The following is a 15,096-nucleotide window of genomic DNA, read 5'->3' as shown; positions in this document are numbered from 1 at the left end:
TATTAGGAATAGCGAGTGTGTTTGGGGATGGTAAATATCCTGTATTAGGAATAACGAGTGTGTTTGGGGATGGTAAATATCCTGTATTAGGAATAACGAGTGTGTTTGGGGATGGTAAATATCCTGTATTAGGTAAATATCCTGTATAAGAAATAATGAGTGTGTTTGGGGATAGTGAATATCCTGTATTAGGAATAAACATTGTATTTAGCAAGCCCTGGTCTCTTTATCATATAATGTCATTCTTCAATTCTGTGCTTGAAAATCGCTTTCCATCTCACACAAACATTACCGAAACATTGCAAGTTTTCCTGGAATGTGCGCATTAATATATATTACGTCACAGGGTCAGTGATGTGTCAGTTGGACAGTGACAGTAGCCAAAATAGTTCCATCTGAAATCTGTTTCTTATACAGTGGCAAAACAACATGTACGCAAAACAACAACTGCCTACACAACTTGTTTTACTTGTATTTCACGGTAGTCCATCGGTCGGTCCGCTAGAGTTACTGCCCTTTGTCAAACAGAAGCTACCCAACCCTAGTCTATGAGACGTCACACGGCCACGGTCAGACGTTGTTGACAGTCAGCCTGTCCTCTCATAACTTTAAGAAGTGCAGTCAGTGCAGTACACACGGCACCAAAACAAAATAGGTAACAATTCCAACATATTTCGGCCAAATACAACTATTTTTAATTTGTGGAAAAGGTTCCAAGCCGCAGAGGTCTACAAGCACAGATATGGCTACTGATCCCACTTTGCTAGGCCTAGTGCCCTCGCAAAACTGTTTCGCAATTTATATCTCCAAAATTGCCAAAACCTGTAAAATGCCTTAGCTACATCACAGTTAGACACTGATTTTCAGTATATTAGACTGTTCTTTTGATAATGATACCAATTATCCCTGTAGTTTATCCAGATTCCCGATGGTTGATTCTGACTCGATCACCGAAAGACAAGGGCGACTGAAACACTGAAAGTAGTCCCTACTTGACCTTTGATATTTGCATCTCTATCCGCATATGACCCCAACGGATATCATTTTTATCCGTTGGCTTTATCCAGTCGAGAAACCTACCCATTAATTGCAATCCCATTAAAATCAGATCTCAGTTCTCGATACCGCTAAACAAAGATCTGAGGACATCCCATTACGGGTCACACCAGACCAACCTTGCGCGAACTTTGACCGACCAATGGAATGACCAATCAGAAGGCAGCTTTCTTATGCTTTACGGCACTACTTTCAAATTGGTGACTACGCTTCGAAACATATTTTGACAAATTCTCAATTACAAATTTGAAACCTAAACAAAAGAACATTCTGGAATGGCTAATAGATGGTCTAGATTGTATGGATTCAGTCGTTAAACTATCGTTCCGAGTTAAAGTTTTCGAGGTTGCATGATTTGAAATCACATTCCGACTGTCACTTTCACTATCTGGTAAGCGATGCTCTGATTGGTCGGATGAAAGGTCATTCTGACGTGACCCCTAATGGGATGTCCTCAGATCTTTGTTTAGCGGTAGCAAGAACTAAGGTCTGATTTTAATGATATTGCAATTAACTGGATCACATAATCACACACAATTACATCAATACAGAATACTAAACTCCCTCCCGTGTAATACCAATTTTATGAAATGAGTGAATATTTCTGTTATCTGACGAGTGAAGACATAGGAGCGAGTTTTGGGATTCGACCACAGTCGATGCGGCCAGGCCTTGCCGTGACTTCGATGTTGAAGACGTAAGTCTCCACAGACTAGATAATCCACCCTCCGACCGGGTACTCAGTACGGGAACCCAACCAATAAAATACAATAAACACAGGAGCTAAAGTTCCAGGATTTTTTCTGTATATACACGATATGTAGAACCAAAAAACAGGAGTGGGAACAAACATCTACTAGCTGCACTGGGGTGTGCAGTCGACAGTTGCTGTGCCAGGACCAAGGGACAGAACTGGTGAGTGAGTGAGTGAATTGTGTTTAACGCCGCTTTCAACAGTATTACAGTTATATCACGGCGTGTCAGCTTAATGTGGGAGGAAAGCCCGAAGTGATGCAGGTCTCAGACATTTACCACTTCGACGAAAACCAACAACGGGTATGGTGCTGACAAACCTAGAAACATAATCGGGGCGAACCAGGATTCGAATGTCAATCCGACCTCATGTCACAACAAGATTCGAATGACGTCAACAATGCTGTCCAGATGACAGAAACATTTTACTGTTGTCATGTGACGTGATATGACCCAAGGGCACAAGTGACATTTATGAAACCTGGTATGTTTAAATATATAAATAAATCCTTGTATGTGCTCCGACCAATAAGTTTAACACCGCTTTGAACAGTATTTCGGCTGTACCACTAAACATAAACATCGAAGCTTGTTTCTTACCTGGAGGACAATGGTTACAACTGTGATGTTTTTCGAGATCTTGGGGAAAACTTTCTGCTTGAGTGTCCGAAGACACGGGGGACAGTGACTGCCATTACATCCTTGACTCGTTCTCGCGATGTGGGGCTGAGATTCCTGTAACATCCAGAGACATGTGATGCAGAATCAAGAACTGACCAATGACAACGCTTGGTTTACTATGTAGTTTAAACCGCCTCCGTGGTCAAGTGGTAGAGCGTCCACCTGGAGAGCAGAAGGTCCAGGGTTCGATCCCCTGCCGCGAAGAGATGGTACTTGTTGTTACCCCGTCTAGCGTTCAGCATTAAGGGGCTAAAACAAGGCCTGGTCACCTCAAAGTGAGTATACTGTATCTCAGTGGGCAAGCACTGTAAATCGGCATCAGTCCGGACTAGTGTACACACTCACTCACACACACACACACACACACACACACACACACACACACACACACACTATAAGTGCAATAATCTTGGACACGATGTTAAACCCCATTTCACCTCACCTACTACATAGTTTAAGGTTTATTAGCTTACAAATCAACTTGGGCATAATTAACTTTGTGTAGCATAATATATTTGTATCTCATGCAGAAGACAATGGAAGATATGTGTTTTCAGATTTTGCAGGTGTTATTGAGTATTTGAAGGCCAGATATTGAATTTGGAATAAACGGCATTCATCAACATTGTGAAATGAAAAAGTTATCAGTAGGTTTCCATAGCACTCTCTCCATATGTGGGGATGGTGGGGTGGGTGGGACGGGTCGGGGTGGGGATGTGGGTGGGTGGGGATGTGGATGTGGGTGGGGGTAGGGTTGGGGTGGAGCAGCCTAGATGTATAAACGTTTGCTCGAATTCCCACATGGGTACAATGTATGATGACCATTTCTGGTGTCCCCCGGCATGATATTGCTAGAATATTGCTAAATGGGGCGTAAAACCATACTCACTCACTCACTCTGAGATGCTATCATGCCATGATACAGTGGAATACACACTCCATTAGAAAATCGATTTTAAATGTTAATTGTTTGCATTAATAAAAGACAAAATCTCTACAGACATTTTCATAACAAGAACTATTTAACTATCCAATGTCATGATAATTCAAACAGTTTATTAACAGTTGACCCCTGTGATGAATCCAGCATCCAAACTTGTTTTTTGTCAAGAGAACACAAATATCCTCAATATTCTAGCAATATGACGGCAGTCTGCAAATAATCGAGTCTGGACCAGACAATCAAGTGACTGACATCATGAGAATCAATCCACGCAATTGGGATCGATGACATGCATCAACCAAGTCAGCGAGCCTGACCACCCGATCCCGCTAGTCGCCTTTTATGACAAGCATGGGTTGCTGAAGACCTGTTCTACCCCGGACCTACACGGGTACTTTACAACGGTAATTGTAGACATTATGGATACACACCTCAACATTGTCAATGTAATTCAGGATTATCTCCCTTGTGGACTCCAGGACACTGATCAGTTCATGGGCCTGCTCACAGCTCAGATGCACACTGTCTGCCCTGAAACACAGGTGAGGAATGGGTGAGTGAGTGAGTGTTGTCACAGCTCAGATGCACACTGTCTGCCCTGAAACAGAGGTGAGGAATGGGTGAGTGAGTGTTTTCACAGCTCAGATGCACACTGTCCGCCCTGAAACAGAGGTGAGGAATGAGTGAGTGAGTGAGTGAGTGAGTGAGTGAGTGAGTGAGTGAGTGAGTGTTGTCACAGCTAAGATGCACATGTCTGCCCTGAAACAGAGGTGAGGAGTGAGTGAGTGAGTGAGTGTTTTCACAGCTGAGATGCACACAGTCTGACCTGAAACAGAGGTGAAGAATGAGTGAGTGAGTGTTGTCACAGCTGAGATGCACACAGTCTGCCCTGAAACAGAGGTGAAGAGTGAGTGAGTGAGTGAGTGAGTGAGTGTTGTCACAGCTGAGATGCACATGTCTGCCCTGAAACAGAGGTGAAGAGTGAGTGAGTGAGTGAGTGAGTGTTGTCACAGCTAAGATGCACATGTCTGCTCTGAAACAGAGGTGAGGAGTGAGTGAGTGAGTGAGTGAGTGAGTGTTGTCACAGCTAAGATGCACATGTCTGCCCTGAAACAGAGGTGAGGAGTGAGTGAGTGAGTGAGTGAGTGTATTCACAGCTGAGATGCACACAGTCTGACCTGAAACAGACGTGAAGAATGAGTGAGTGAGTGAGTGTTGTCACAGCTGAGATGCACAAAGTCTGCCCTGAAACAGAGGTGAAGAGTGAGTGAGTGAGTGTTGTCACAGCTGAGATGCACATGTCTGCCTGAAACAGAGGTGAAGAGTGAGTGAGTGAGTGAGTGTTGTCACAGCTGAGATGCACATGTCTGCCTGAAACAGAGGTGAAGAGTGAGTGAGTGTTGTCACAGCTGAGATGCACACTGTGAGTGAGTGAGTGAATGAGTGAGTGAGTGAGTGTCTTCATTCTGCAGATTATCATCCAGATGTTCACCGTGGCCTGGAAATAAAAAATAGACCATACCAAGTAGTATGTTGTAGAAAATTCCCAACACACACGCTGAGAGTGAGAGGATTTAGATATTTTCTACCCCTCCCTTTTCAAATCTCTGTACCCATCCTTGCCATCTTCCCGAGGCAAGAGAGTTAACTGACTTTATAAGTCCAGTTTCCACCCTTGCCGAACTAGGCTGGAATTACTGGGGTCTATCGTAGTGCAACCAGTGGCTATTACCAGTTATGTCCCTTCTAAGGCTCTCCTATGGACCAATCAGATTCCACGTCTTGTATCACTTGCGTTTGCCTCAAACAAAATGGTGGCACCCGGTCAGTTCGATCTGATCGACAATCAAGATCTATATTGTGATAAAACGGGTCTTACATAGCAAAATGCATCAAACCATGTGAGCACCTTGATTAAAAACATGAAAAAAGATTTGGAAAATACCTGCTGACAACGAGTTAGCGCTGCACATGCTTTGCAAATCCTGCAGTCGACCGAAATCTGCATGACAGTGTATAAACCGGATTTCGATTTCGGAGCGCGATTTTGATTGGACTATGCATAGACTCATTAGTCCAGCCAAATTGTAACTCCATAATACCAGCCTAGTTCGGCAAGGGTGGAAACTGGACTTTTATAGTCAGTTAACTCTCTTGCCTCAGGAAGATGGTCCTTGCGGTCTTAGTTGTGTAAGAATCCACTGATCGTGGGTTCAAACTCCATATCAGGGACGTAGGTTTGCCAGCACAAAGACAAATATCTATATAACGGCTGGGACGGGTAACTCGGGTACCCGGGTCGGGTGGTTCCTGAGTAGGACCCGGATACCCACAGGACTACCCGGACCCGTGGTTAGTCACTCGGTATATTGTTTAATAACAAAAATTATCTAAAACTCTATGGTTACGCTATAAGTCACTAATGTTCCAATTTCTTTCTGACAATGCACCCATTCCTTCTGACTTTTATATGTTGGAATAAAGATAAAACTTCATGCAGTAAACTTCAGTGTATGCATGACCAGATCGTTTTATACGTGTAGATCTAGATCTATCTAAATACATTTTGCCAGGGCTGAGGTCAAACTTTTCCAAATCGGATAGTTTGTACCTATCTCTAAATATCTACAGCGGGTACCCGGGTAGGGCCGGGTAATAGGGTGGTGGGTACCCGGGTAGTAAATTTGGACTCGTCCCAGCCCTAATCTATATCTATATCTATATCTATATCTATATATCTGTCTGGACAGTGGTTGACATCTACAATATTTCTCAACCTTTAACCCACTTCAAGCTGACACCATTAGAGGTGTGCAATGTTACTGGTATACCGGTATATTGCAATACGGCCGTCAGCAATATACGTATCGGAATACAACCCTTGTGTTTTTTATTTTTTTCCAATACTGTCACAAAAGAATTATATATAATTGTATAAATTATATCTACTATCTTGAGGCATTTCGATGGACAGGGTTCCTATCTAAAACATGTAAACAGCACACACTTCACACTGTTACATAACATTCCATATTGATGACAGTCTCGTTTATCTGAATCGCAATCTGAAGTCTGGATATTTTTTGGCCCCAATATGTATCGCAATACAGCTCTCCGTATTGCGCTATAGTGCAATACGATGTATGTGCCAATATGCCAACCCTACACATAACTGAATACTCTTCAAAGCAGAATCAAACACAACTCACTTTAATCGGTCCTCACAAGCATGTGGAACTGATAAAATGACAAGTAATTGATGGATGACTACATTAAAGAAATACCAGTTCTGACAAAATACTTGTATGAGTGAGTGAGTGAGTGAGTGAGTGAGTGAGTGAGTGAGAGAATCTGAGATTCAAAGCAATACAATAGATTTCCTAAAAGAGTGAGTGAGTGAGTGAGTGAGTGAGTGAGTGAGAATCTGAGATTTAAACTAGTATGATAGATTTCCTAAAGTGAGTGCAACACTACACATTGAATTGCGGTGTCCGCGGACACTGGATCCATCATGCCATCAATTAATCAATAACTACATAAAACAATTATGAAACAATACATGAAGATATGACTGCATGGAAAAATAAATTCATAAATAAAAATTAATGTCACAAACCCGTCCATATCCTGAAACTACTATATCTCACAACTACATCCTGTCCAAGGTCATCTGTGTGCATACAGCCAGTCCAAGGACACTCAGCCTTGTGGTGTTCAGCGTTGACCAGTGTGGTCACACCTGGTGTGTGATAACTGCCTGTTTGATATGACAGATATACCGCTGGGGGTAAGTGAAACCTTCCTCACAACAGATAGTGACAAGCCAGACAGTACTTGTTACAATCTTGTTACGTGAATAGATACATTCTTGCACAGGAATCCTGAAACAAGTGGACCCAATTTATAGATAACAGCTTTTTTAATTACTGTACATGCAGTATCAATAACAGTTGTTATCCATAAATTGTGTCTACTTTGTCATCCGTCAACTTGTAAGTAATGCCTATCAAACAATTAATCCCCATACTGTTTAAGCCACTGAGTATTTAGTCATATGTTAGGCCAAATATAAAAATGCTTGTGCTTCAGGTAAAATGGATCCAAAAGGTGTGGTCGGTGGGTGGGGTTGTTTTTTTCTTTAATATTTTGTGGTAATGATGGTAAACACTATGGCTTGCTTAGAACTGATGTCAAATGCAATGTCTTGAATTTGTAGGTCAAAACAGCTAAATTAACAATGATTTTGTTCCAAATTTTAATAACTAAGGGTTTCTTGACTTTGATAAAAACATCCGGGTAGCAATTGAAACGTTGCGTTGGTTTGGTTAGTTGAAACACAAGTCATTTTCTTTTTTTGCCTTAGGAGTGAGTGAGTGAGTGAGTGAGTGATGAAGAGAAGGAGAGTGAGTGAGTGAGTAATGAAGAGAAGGAGAGTGAGTGAGTGATGAAGAGGAGAGTGAGTGAGTGATGAAGAGGAGAGTGAGTGAGTGAGTGAGTATGGTTTTACGCCGCTTTTTGCAATATTCCAGCAATATCACAGCGGGGGACACCAGAAATGGGCTTCACACATTGTACCCATGTCGGGAATCGAACCCGGGTCTTCGACGTGACGAGCGAACGCTTTGACCACTAGACTACCCGACCGCCCCATGAAGAGGAGAGTGAGTGAGTGAGTGAGTGAGTGAGTGAGTGATGAAGAGGAGAGTGAGTGAGTGAGTGAGTGAGTGATTGATGAAGAGGAGAGTGAGTGAGTGATGAAGAGGAGAGTGAGTGAGTGATGAAGAGGAGAGTGAGTGAGTGAGTGATGAAGAGGAGAGTGAGTGATGAAGAGGAGAGTGAGTGAGTGAGTGATGAAGAGGAGAGTGAGTGAGTGAGTGAGTGAGTGAGTGAGTGAGTGAGTGATGAAGAGGAGAGTGAGTGAGTGAGTGAGTGAGTGAGTGAGTGATGAAGAGGAGAGTGAGTGAGTGATGAAGAGGAGAGTGAGTGAGTGAGTGAGTGAGTGATGAAGAGGAGAGTGAGTGAGTGATGAAGAGGAGAGTGAGTGAGTGAGTGAGTGAGTGATGAAGAGGAGAGTGAGTGAGTGATGAAGAGGAGAGTGAGTGAGTGATGAAGAGGAGAGTGAGTGAGTGAGTGAGTGATGAAGAGGAGAGTGAGTGAGTGATGAAGAGGAGAGTGAGTGAGTGAGTGAGTGAGTGATGAAGAGGAGAGTGAGTGAGTGATGAAGAGGAGAGTGAGTGAGTGAGTGAGAGTGATGAAGAGGAGAGTGAGTGCGTGATGAAGAGGAGAGTGAGTGAGTGAGTGAGTGATGAAGAGGAGAGTGAGTGAGTGAGTGATGAAGAGGAGAGTGAGTGAGTGAGTGATGAAGAGAAGGAGAGTGAGTATGTGAGTGAGAGTGATGAAGAAAAGGAGAATGAGTGAGTGAGTGATGAAGAGAAGAGTGAGTGAGTGAGTGATGAAGAGGAGAGTGAGTGAGTGATGAAGAGAAGGAGAGTGAGTGTGTGAGTGAGTGAGTGAGTGATGAAGAGAAGGAGAGTGAGTGTGTGAGTGAGTGAGTGAGTGATGAAGAGAAGGAGAGTGAGTGTGTGAGTGAGTGAGTGAGTGATGAAGAGAAGGAGAGTGAGTGATGAAGAGAAGGAGAGTGAGTGAGTGAGTGACAGAGGGAGCAAGCAAGTGAACAAGTGAGAATTAGCAAACATCCTGTACTATCACACTCTGTTCAAAGCGGAAGGCAAAGGAACCAAGCAAGATGGGCTCAAACATTGTAACCATGTGGGGAATCCAACCCGGGCCTTCGGTGTGACAAGTGCCACGTTTAACCCCCAGACTACCCCATCCCCCTAGCTGTAAAGTAGGTCGGGGTGGGCACTGTACATGGCAGCAAACCAAAATCAAATATATTTTCGCTTTTAGTCTAACAGTTTCCAAAAGTGAAACCTAACGTAACCTTCTGCAGTTTTTGACGGTAAGGGAGGCCTGGGATCCTTGAGGTTCTCCTTCTCCTGTTACCATGGTTACTAGGGACCCCTTAAAGTTTGAACTTTTAATACCAGAATAATGACAAGGACTCTATGACTTTAATGCTGGTCCACAAAAATGATCTGCTACAGATCTGCTACACGATCAACCTAATGATACAAGTGATAGTCGACAAGGAAATGTCACTAGTTCTCAAGAACTTTACTCGTCTTAAACTAGCAGACTTGTTAATTTCAAAGCCTGGTTAATAAAACGTGTGAAGTAAGGCCTAAGCCTGTGAAACATAGGAATAGTTTAAATAGCTTGTATCCATGTACAGATCACTGCCTCAGCAACAAATATATACACATCCCTGTGACCATCATTAGGGGACAATTATAGAGATGATAGACGTGGTATACAATCAGTATTATCATGATCAAGGTGATGTAATGTGATCTGGGCCTGTGACTGCGTCTAGTCTAGTAATCTGATATGACAGTCATCAAGGTAAGGTTTGAAAATACAGTAACAAATCTCTGTACCCCACCTGTGTAAAGAAATATTATACAGCGTTCCCGCTGGCTTCTGAAACTCTAAGAATTACCAGTTCGCCCTAATTTTTGTCAGTCCCAACTTTCAACAAATAAAAACAGTATGAAAATTACCTGGTTTAATTCTTTCAACATTATGTTCAATGCAATCAAATCATCTCTGAGGTAACTTAGTTAGATCTACACATCATTCACACAAAGTTCAGTCACAATTTCTCTAATTTTTTAATATTTCAAGACAAAATCACTACAAATATATATTTAACCTTGAAGCAATGCAAAATGTCATGTCCCTGCACTAAAAGTAGACAAGGGGAACAAGGATGGCAACAGACAAGCTGACTTCGTTCGAAAACTATACTTATATAAATATTGCCGATGTTTTGTTCAATAAAAAGGATTCATTAGGTACATTATTTGCCGGGCCAGAGGAACTTGCAGTGACATGAATTACCGGTCCAAGTCTAATTTTACTGGTAAAAAAACTGGTAATTACTGGTAAACAGGAACACTGCTTTATTTCAGCTTCAACCTTATGGTGACTGAAGATCAACAGTGAGGTGAAGCAAACTTGGTGCAATAAATTCTAGCAAATTCAACCACTTATTTTTGCAACATTGTGATTCGCACAGGTACCACTCCTGATTCCTTGAACTACCTTGAACATGTTTATTTTCTCACATCTTTTACCATCTTCCCACATCTATTACCATCTTCCTGAGGCAAGGGAGTTAACTGACTATAACAGTCCAGCTTCCACCCTTCCTGAACTAGGCTGGTATTATGGACTCATATTTTGGCTGGACTTGCAAAGCATGTGCACCGCCAACTCGTCATCAACAGTTTTTTTCCAAATCTTTTCGTGTTTTTGATAAAGGTGCTCACACGATTTGATGCTCTTTGCACAGTAAGACCCATTTTATCACAATATAGATATTGATTATCGATTAACTCGTCTTGACTGGATACTGCCATTTTGTTTGAAGCAAATGCAAGTAATATGAGAGGTGGAATCTGATTGGTCAATAGGAGGGATATTGAAAGGACATAACTCTAAACAGCCACTGGTGGCACTATGATCAAGCCCAGAAATTTCAGTCTAGTTGGGCAAGGGTGGAAACTGGACTTTTATAGTCAGTTAACTCCCTTGCCTCAGGAAGATGATCTATTATCATTCACACGATACTTCAGCTTTGTGCATCACATACTTGCTGCTTGGGATTAAAAGTCGCGTCCAAGATTATTGCACTTATATAGCGACGTGCATGTTATATAGCGACGTGCATGCAAGTGTGTGTGTGTGGCTGCTTGTACTAGTTCGGACTGATGCCAATTTATAGTGCTAGCCTACTGAGATACCATGCCACATGAATACCCCACCCAGGCACAGTATTGTGACTCCGAGCCAACCAGTCCTTGTTTTAGACCCTTAATGCCGAGTACCAGACAGGGTAACAACAAGTACTATCTTTTAACGCCTTTTGCTATGACACGACCAGGGATTGAACCCCGGACCTTCCGCTCTCTGGGCGGACGCTCCACCATTAGGCCCCATCAGATTTACACAATACATGTTAAACAAGAAAACAGCGTCATCACTATTCCCCTCCATGGGGCACATTAGAATTATGTTTGTTCATATAGTGAATATAAACTATAATAAAGAGTCCTATAAAGCCTAAGGAAGAGACAGGCACTTGGACCGCTTTATGTCATCAGAAAAATTGATTCCATGTGAAATTAATACACACAAAAGGCCACTACTCTGGAAAAAATGACTCAGTCTTGATAAGTATTTCTAATATAAGCAAACTTCAGTAGTTTCTGACCAACCTTGTCCCCATTGCAGACACGATGCACCTAGTAAAAATAACATGGATCAAGGGCTGTAACTCTGTAAAAAAATAATTTATGGGATCAATTTTCAAACTCAGTCTTGACAAGTATCTCTTCAATTTGCATGCACACTTTCACTCAAGTAACTTCAGTAGTTTCTGAGTAAACTTGTCCCCATTGCAGACACGATGCACCAAGTAAAAATAACATGGATCAAGGACTGTAACTCTGTAAAAAAATAATTTATGGGATCAATTTTCAAACTCAGTCTTGACAAGTATCTTTTAGATTAGCATGCAAACTTTCAGAAGTTTCTGAAAAAACTTGTCCCCATTTCACGCAGTATGCACTAAAGTGTAAAGCAGGGAGCAAGGGCCATAACTCTGTAAAACAATGAATTTATGACACCAATTTTCAAACCAGTAACGTCAATGTGTAAAACTTCATTTCTCTGACTTAAATAGTTTTTCAGAAAACATTTCCCCTTTCAGAAGTGGATGGGGGATCTTATTGGGCAAATGACATTCTCAATTTCAGCTTCAAAGGCCTTGTCATTTCAGAGATTACAGTAACACTAGAAACAGAATATGTGAAGGTCAATTTTATTTCAACTTTTATTCTGGTGAACAGGGGGCGGTCGGGTAACCTAGTGGTTATAGCGTTCGCTTGTCACGCCGAAGACCCGGGTTCAAGTCCCGACATGGGTACAATGTGTGAAGCCCGGGCATTCCTGGTGTCCCCCACCGTGATATTGCTGGAATATTGCTAAAAGCGGGGTAAAACCATACTCACACACTCACTCAGGTGAACAGAAAAGGTCCACTCCTTCGTGTCAAAATACCCAATAGACTGAATGCAATGGAGAAACAACATATTGAAAATACCCAAAGAAAACTATTGATAGTCAAAGTAAAAACTCAATGCCTCAAAAATTATCTTGGCCTTGCCGGACGACCAATCAGACAATATGTGAGTGAGTGAGTTTAAGCCACACTCAGCAATAATCCAGCTATATGACAACAGGCTGTAAATAATGGACCAGACAATCAAGTGATCGACATCATGAGCATCGATCTACGCAATTTGTGACAGCCTAATTCCTGATTCTGAAGGTACCACATGCAAATTAAAATTTGTTTTACCTTCTGGGTTACATGTGTGCACTTTCTGTGTGTAGGAATTTCTTTGCTACAAATGGTCATGCATTCTATATGAAAATCCCAGTCAAATTTACTTGTATCAGCTTTTTTTCCTCTGGCATGACTCAAGAGTTCTAAAATGGGACAAGACAAATTAAGTGGTATGTCGGATGCCTAGAGAGGGGCGGGGTGGCACCCTCATAACTGGAATTTTGAACCCATAATATTATCACACAAATCTTGGATTCTAGGCCAGGGTAAGAAACTCTGCACAACGACTTTTTATGCTGCCAAAAAATAAATCCACAAAAAGGAACGCCACTTTTGTGTTGGGGAATGACAGTAACCAGTATGATATCCTTCGCTTCTGCAGTAGTTGTTTAGATCTACCATGTTCACAGCGGCCTTGACTCAACGTAGCGAAACTTTCACAGCATGCAGTGAGCGAGCAACAAGCACCTGTTGCCTGTCGCAATTGGACCAACGACGCCTTTGCGTGACCCGATCACATGCACTTTTCCTACCCGTAGAATGTAGAATGGCCATGCTTCACCCCACGAGACATGTCGCTGCTCTCAAACTGGACATCGGCCGCATGATCCCAAATAAGTTCTGTGTCGTCCGCCATTTTGACTGTTTACATCGTCACATGACACATTTTCACCGGAAACCGAAAGTAGGTCGCGAACCTGCGCGGTCTGATCGGTGGTCTACTTTCGATTAATATTTTTGGAGAAGGAAATTTGATTTTGTGTGCTATTTCAATACAACAGGTTAAAGCTACATATTAATGAATTTTATAATATTTTTATTCAAAGAGTAAATATAAAAAATCATCAGTCTGTGAAAAATATATCAATGTTAAAAAATTATGTGATTTTTCTGTGCTAAATTCCGCACTCGTTTTTATCAATTGTTGGTTATGATTATCATTGACCAAAAGTTCAGAGATTTATTATTATTTTAGGTGACAGGCTGCATGTCGTCAGTATTTATGAACACGTCTACTAATGTGCACTTGATATTAATCACTGGATTGTCTGGTCCAGACTCGATTATTTACAGACCGCCGTCGTATAACTGGAATATTGCTGGATTGCAGCGTTAAACAACAAACCAACATCCAACCAACCAATATATACGACAACCAGATGCAAAACGGCATCCTCAACCATTTAGGGAAATAAACACTCTGTACTACTTCAAATATTTTATATGTGTGAGTGTGAGTGTGAGTGTGTGAGTGAGCATTTACGACGCTTTTGGTGTTGTTCAAGTCGACTGAGTGAGTATGGTTTTGCGCCGCATTTAGCAATATTCCAGAAATATCACAGTAGGGACACCAGGAATGGGAGTCGCATATTGTTCCCCTGTTGGATTCGAACACACAACCATCCAGTTGTCCTTTAGTTTATCTAGTTTGGTATATAGGTGAGACCATGCCTTGAAAATAAGTCGTTTATGGTTTGCCCAAACTCCACTGTTAACCCTCCTATCTTTTATCGCATTTAGAAGGTTTAGTTGGTTGGTTGGTTGGTTTTTTAACGCCGCACTCAGCAATATTCCAGCTATATGACGGCGGTCTGTAAATAATCGAGTCTGGACCAGACAATCCAGTGATTGATATCATGAACATCAATCCACGCAATTGGAATCGATGACATGCATCAACCAAGTCAGCGAGCCTGACCACCCGATCCCGTCAGTCGCCTTTTACGACATGCATAGTCACCTTTTACGGCAAGCATGGTTTGCTGAAGACCTATGGAAGGTTTAGGGGCGGTGGGGTAGCCTAGTGGTTAAAGCGTTCGCTCGTCACGCCGAAGACCCGGGTTCGATTGCCAACATGGGTACAATATGTGAAACCCATTTCTGGTAGTTTCTAGGTAAGGGGACGACCATATGTTAATTTTATTTGAGGGTTAAACATTAAAGTGAGGCCAAAATTATTTGTTTCAGACTTAACGAATAAGTTATGTATAAACTGAACTTTGGTCGTTATCCACTAAATAACATGGACACATGGACCTTCATTTGCCACAGTGGGCTCAGACCCGTGAAGATCCGGGGTAGAATAGGTCTTCAGGAACCCCATTCGTGACCAACTCGTGTTATTCCGGGACAAGCCGAATATGTGGTGACGAATGCAGCAACCCATGGTTGCCGTAAAAGGCGACTA

The 15,096-nt window shown here is 42.1% G+C and overlaps 1 protein-coding gene across 2 annotated transcripts in view; it reads right to left on the bottom strand.

The window, feature by feature from the left end:
* LOC124149593 overlaps positions 1–13,556 on the bottom strand; it is a 29,231-nt gene extending 15,675 nt beyond the window's left edge. Inside the window, exons 1-3 of one of the 2 annotated variants that reach the window (XM_048385423.1) lie at positions 13,442–13,556; positions 3,865–3,964; positions 2,410–2,544 (exon numbers count right to left, since the gene is read on the bottom strand). In XM_048385423.1, the coding sequence (XP_048241380.1) occupies positions 2,410–2,544; positions 3,865–3,964; positions 13,442–13,545 (339 nt within the window). In that variant the 5' untranslated portion in view covers positions 13,546–13,556. Of the gene's footprint in view, positions 1–2,409; positions 2,545–3,864; positions 3,965–7,049; positions 7,176–13,441 lie in introns of those variants that run through there. The other variant, XM_048385424.1, reaches the window with a different exon arrangement.
* Positions 13,557–15,096: the final 1,540 nt, after the last annotated feature.

Source organism: Haliotis rufescens, unplaced genomic scaffold, assembly GCF_023055435.1.
Source record: "Haliotis rufescens isolate VD_foot unplaced genomic scaffold, xgHalRufe1.0.p SCAF_58, whole genome shotgun sequence".
NCBI classification, from domain to species: domain Eukaryota; kingdom Metazoa; phylum Mollusca; class Gastropoda; order Lepetellida; family Haliotidae; genus Haliotis; species Haliotis rufescens.
Note: the sequence above shows the minus strand (reverse complement) of the source record. Positions and strands in the feature narration are given on the sequence as shown.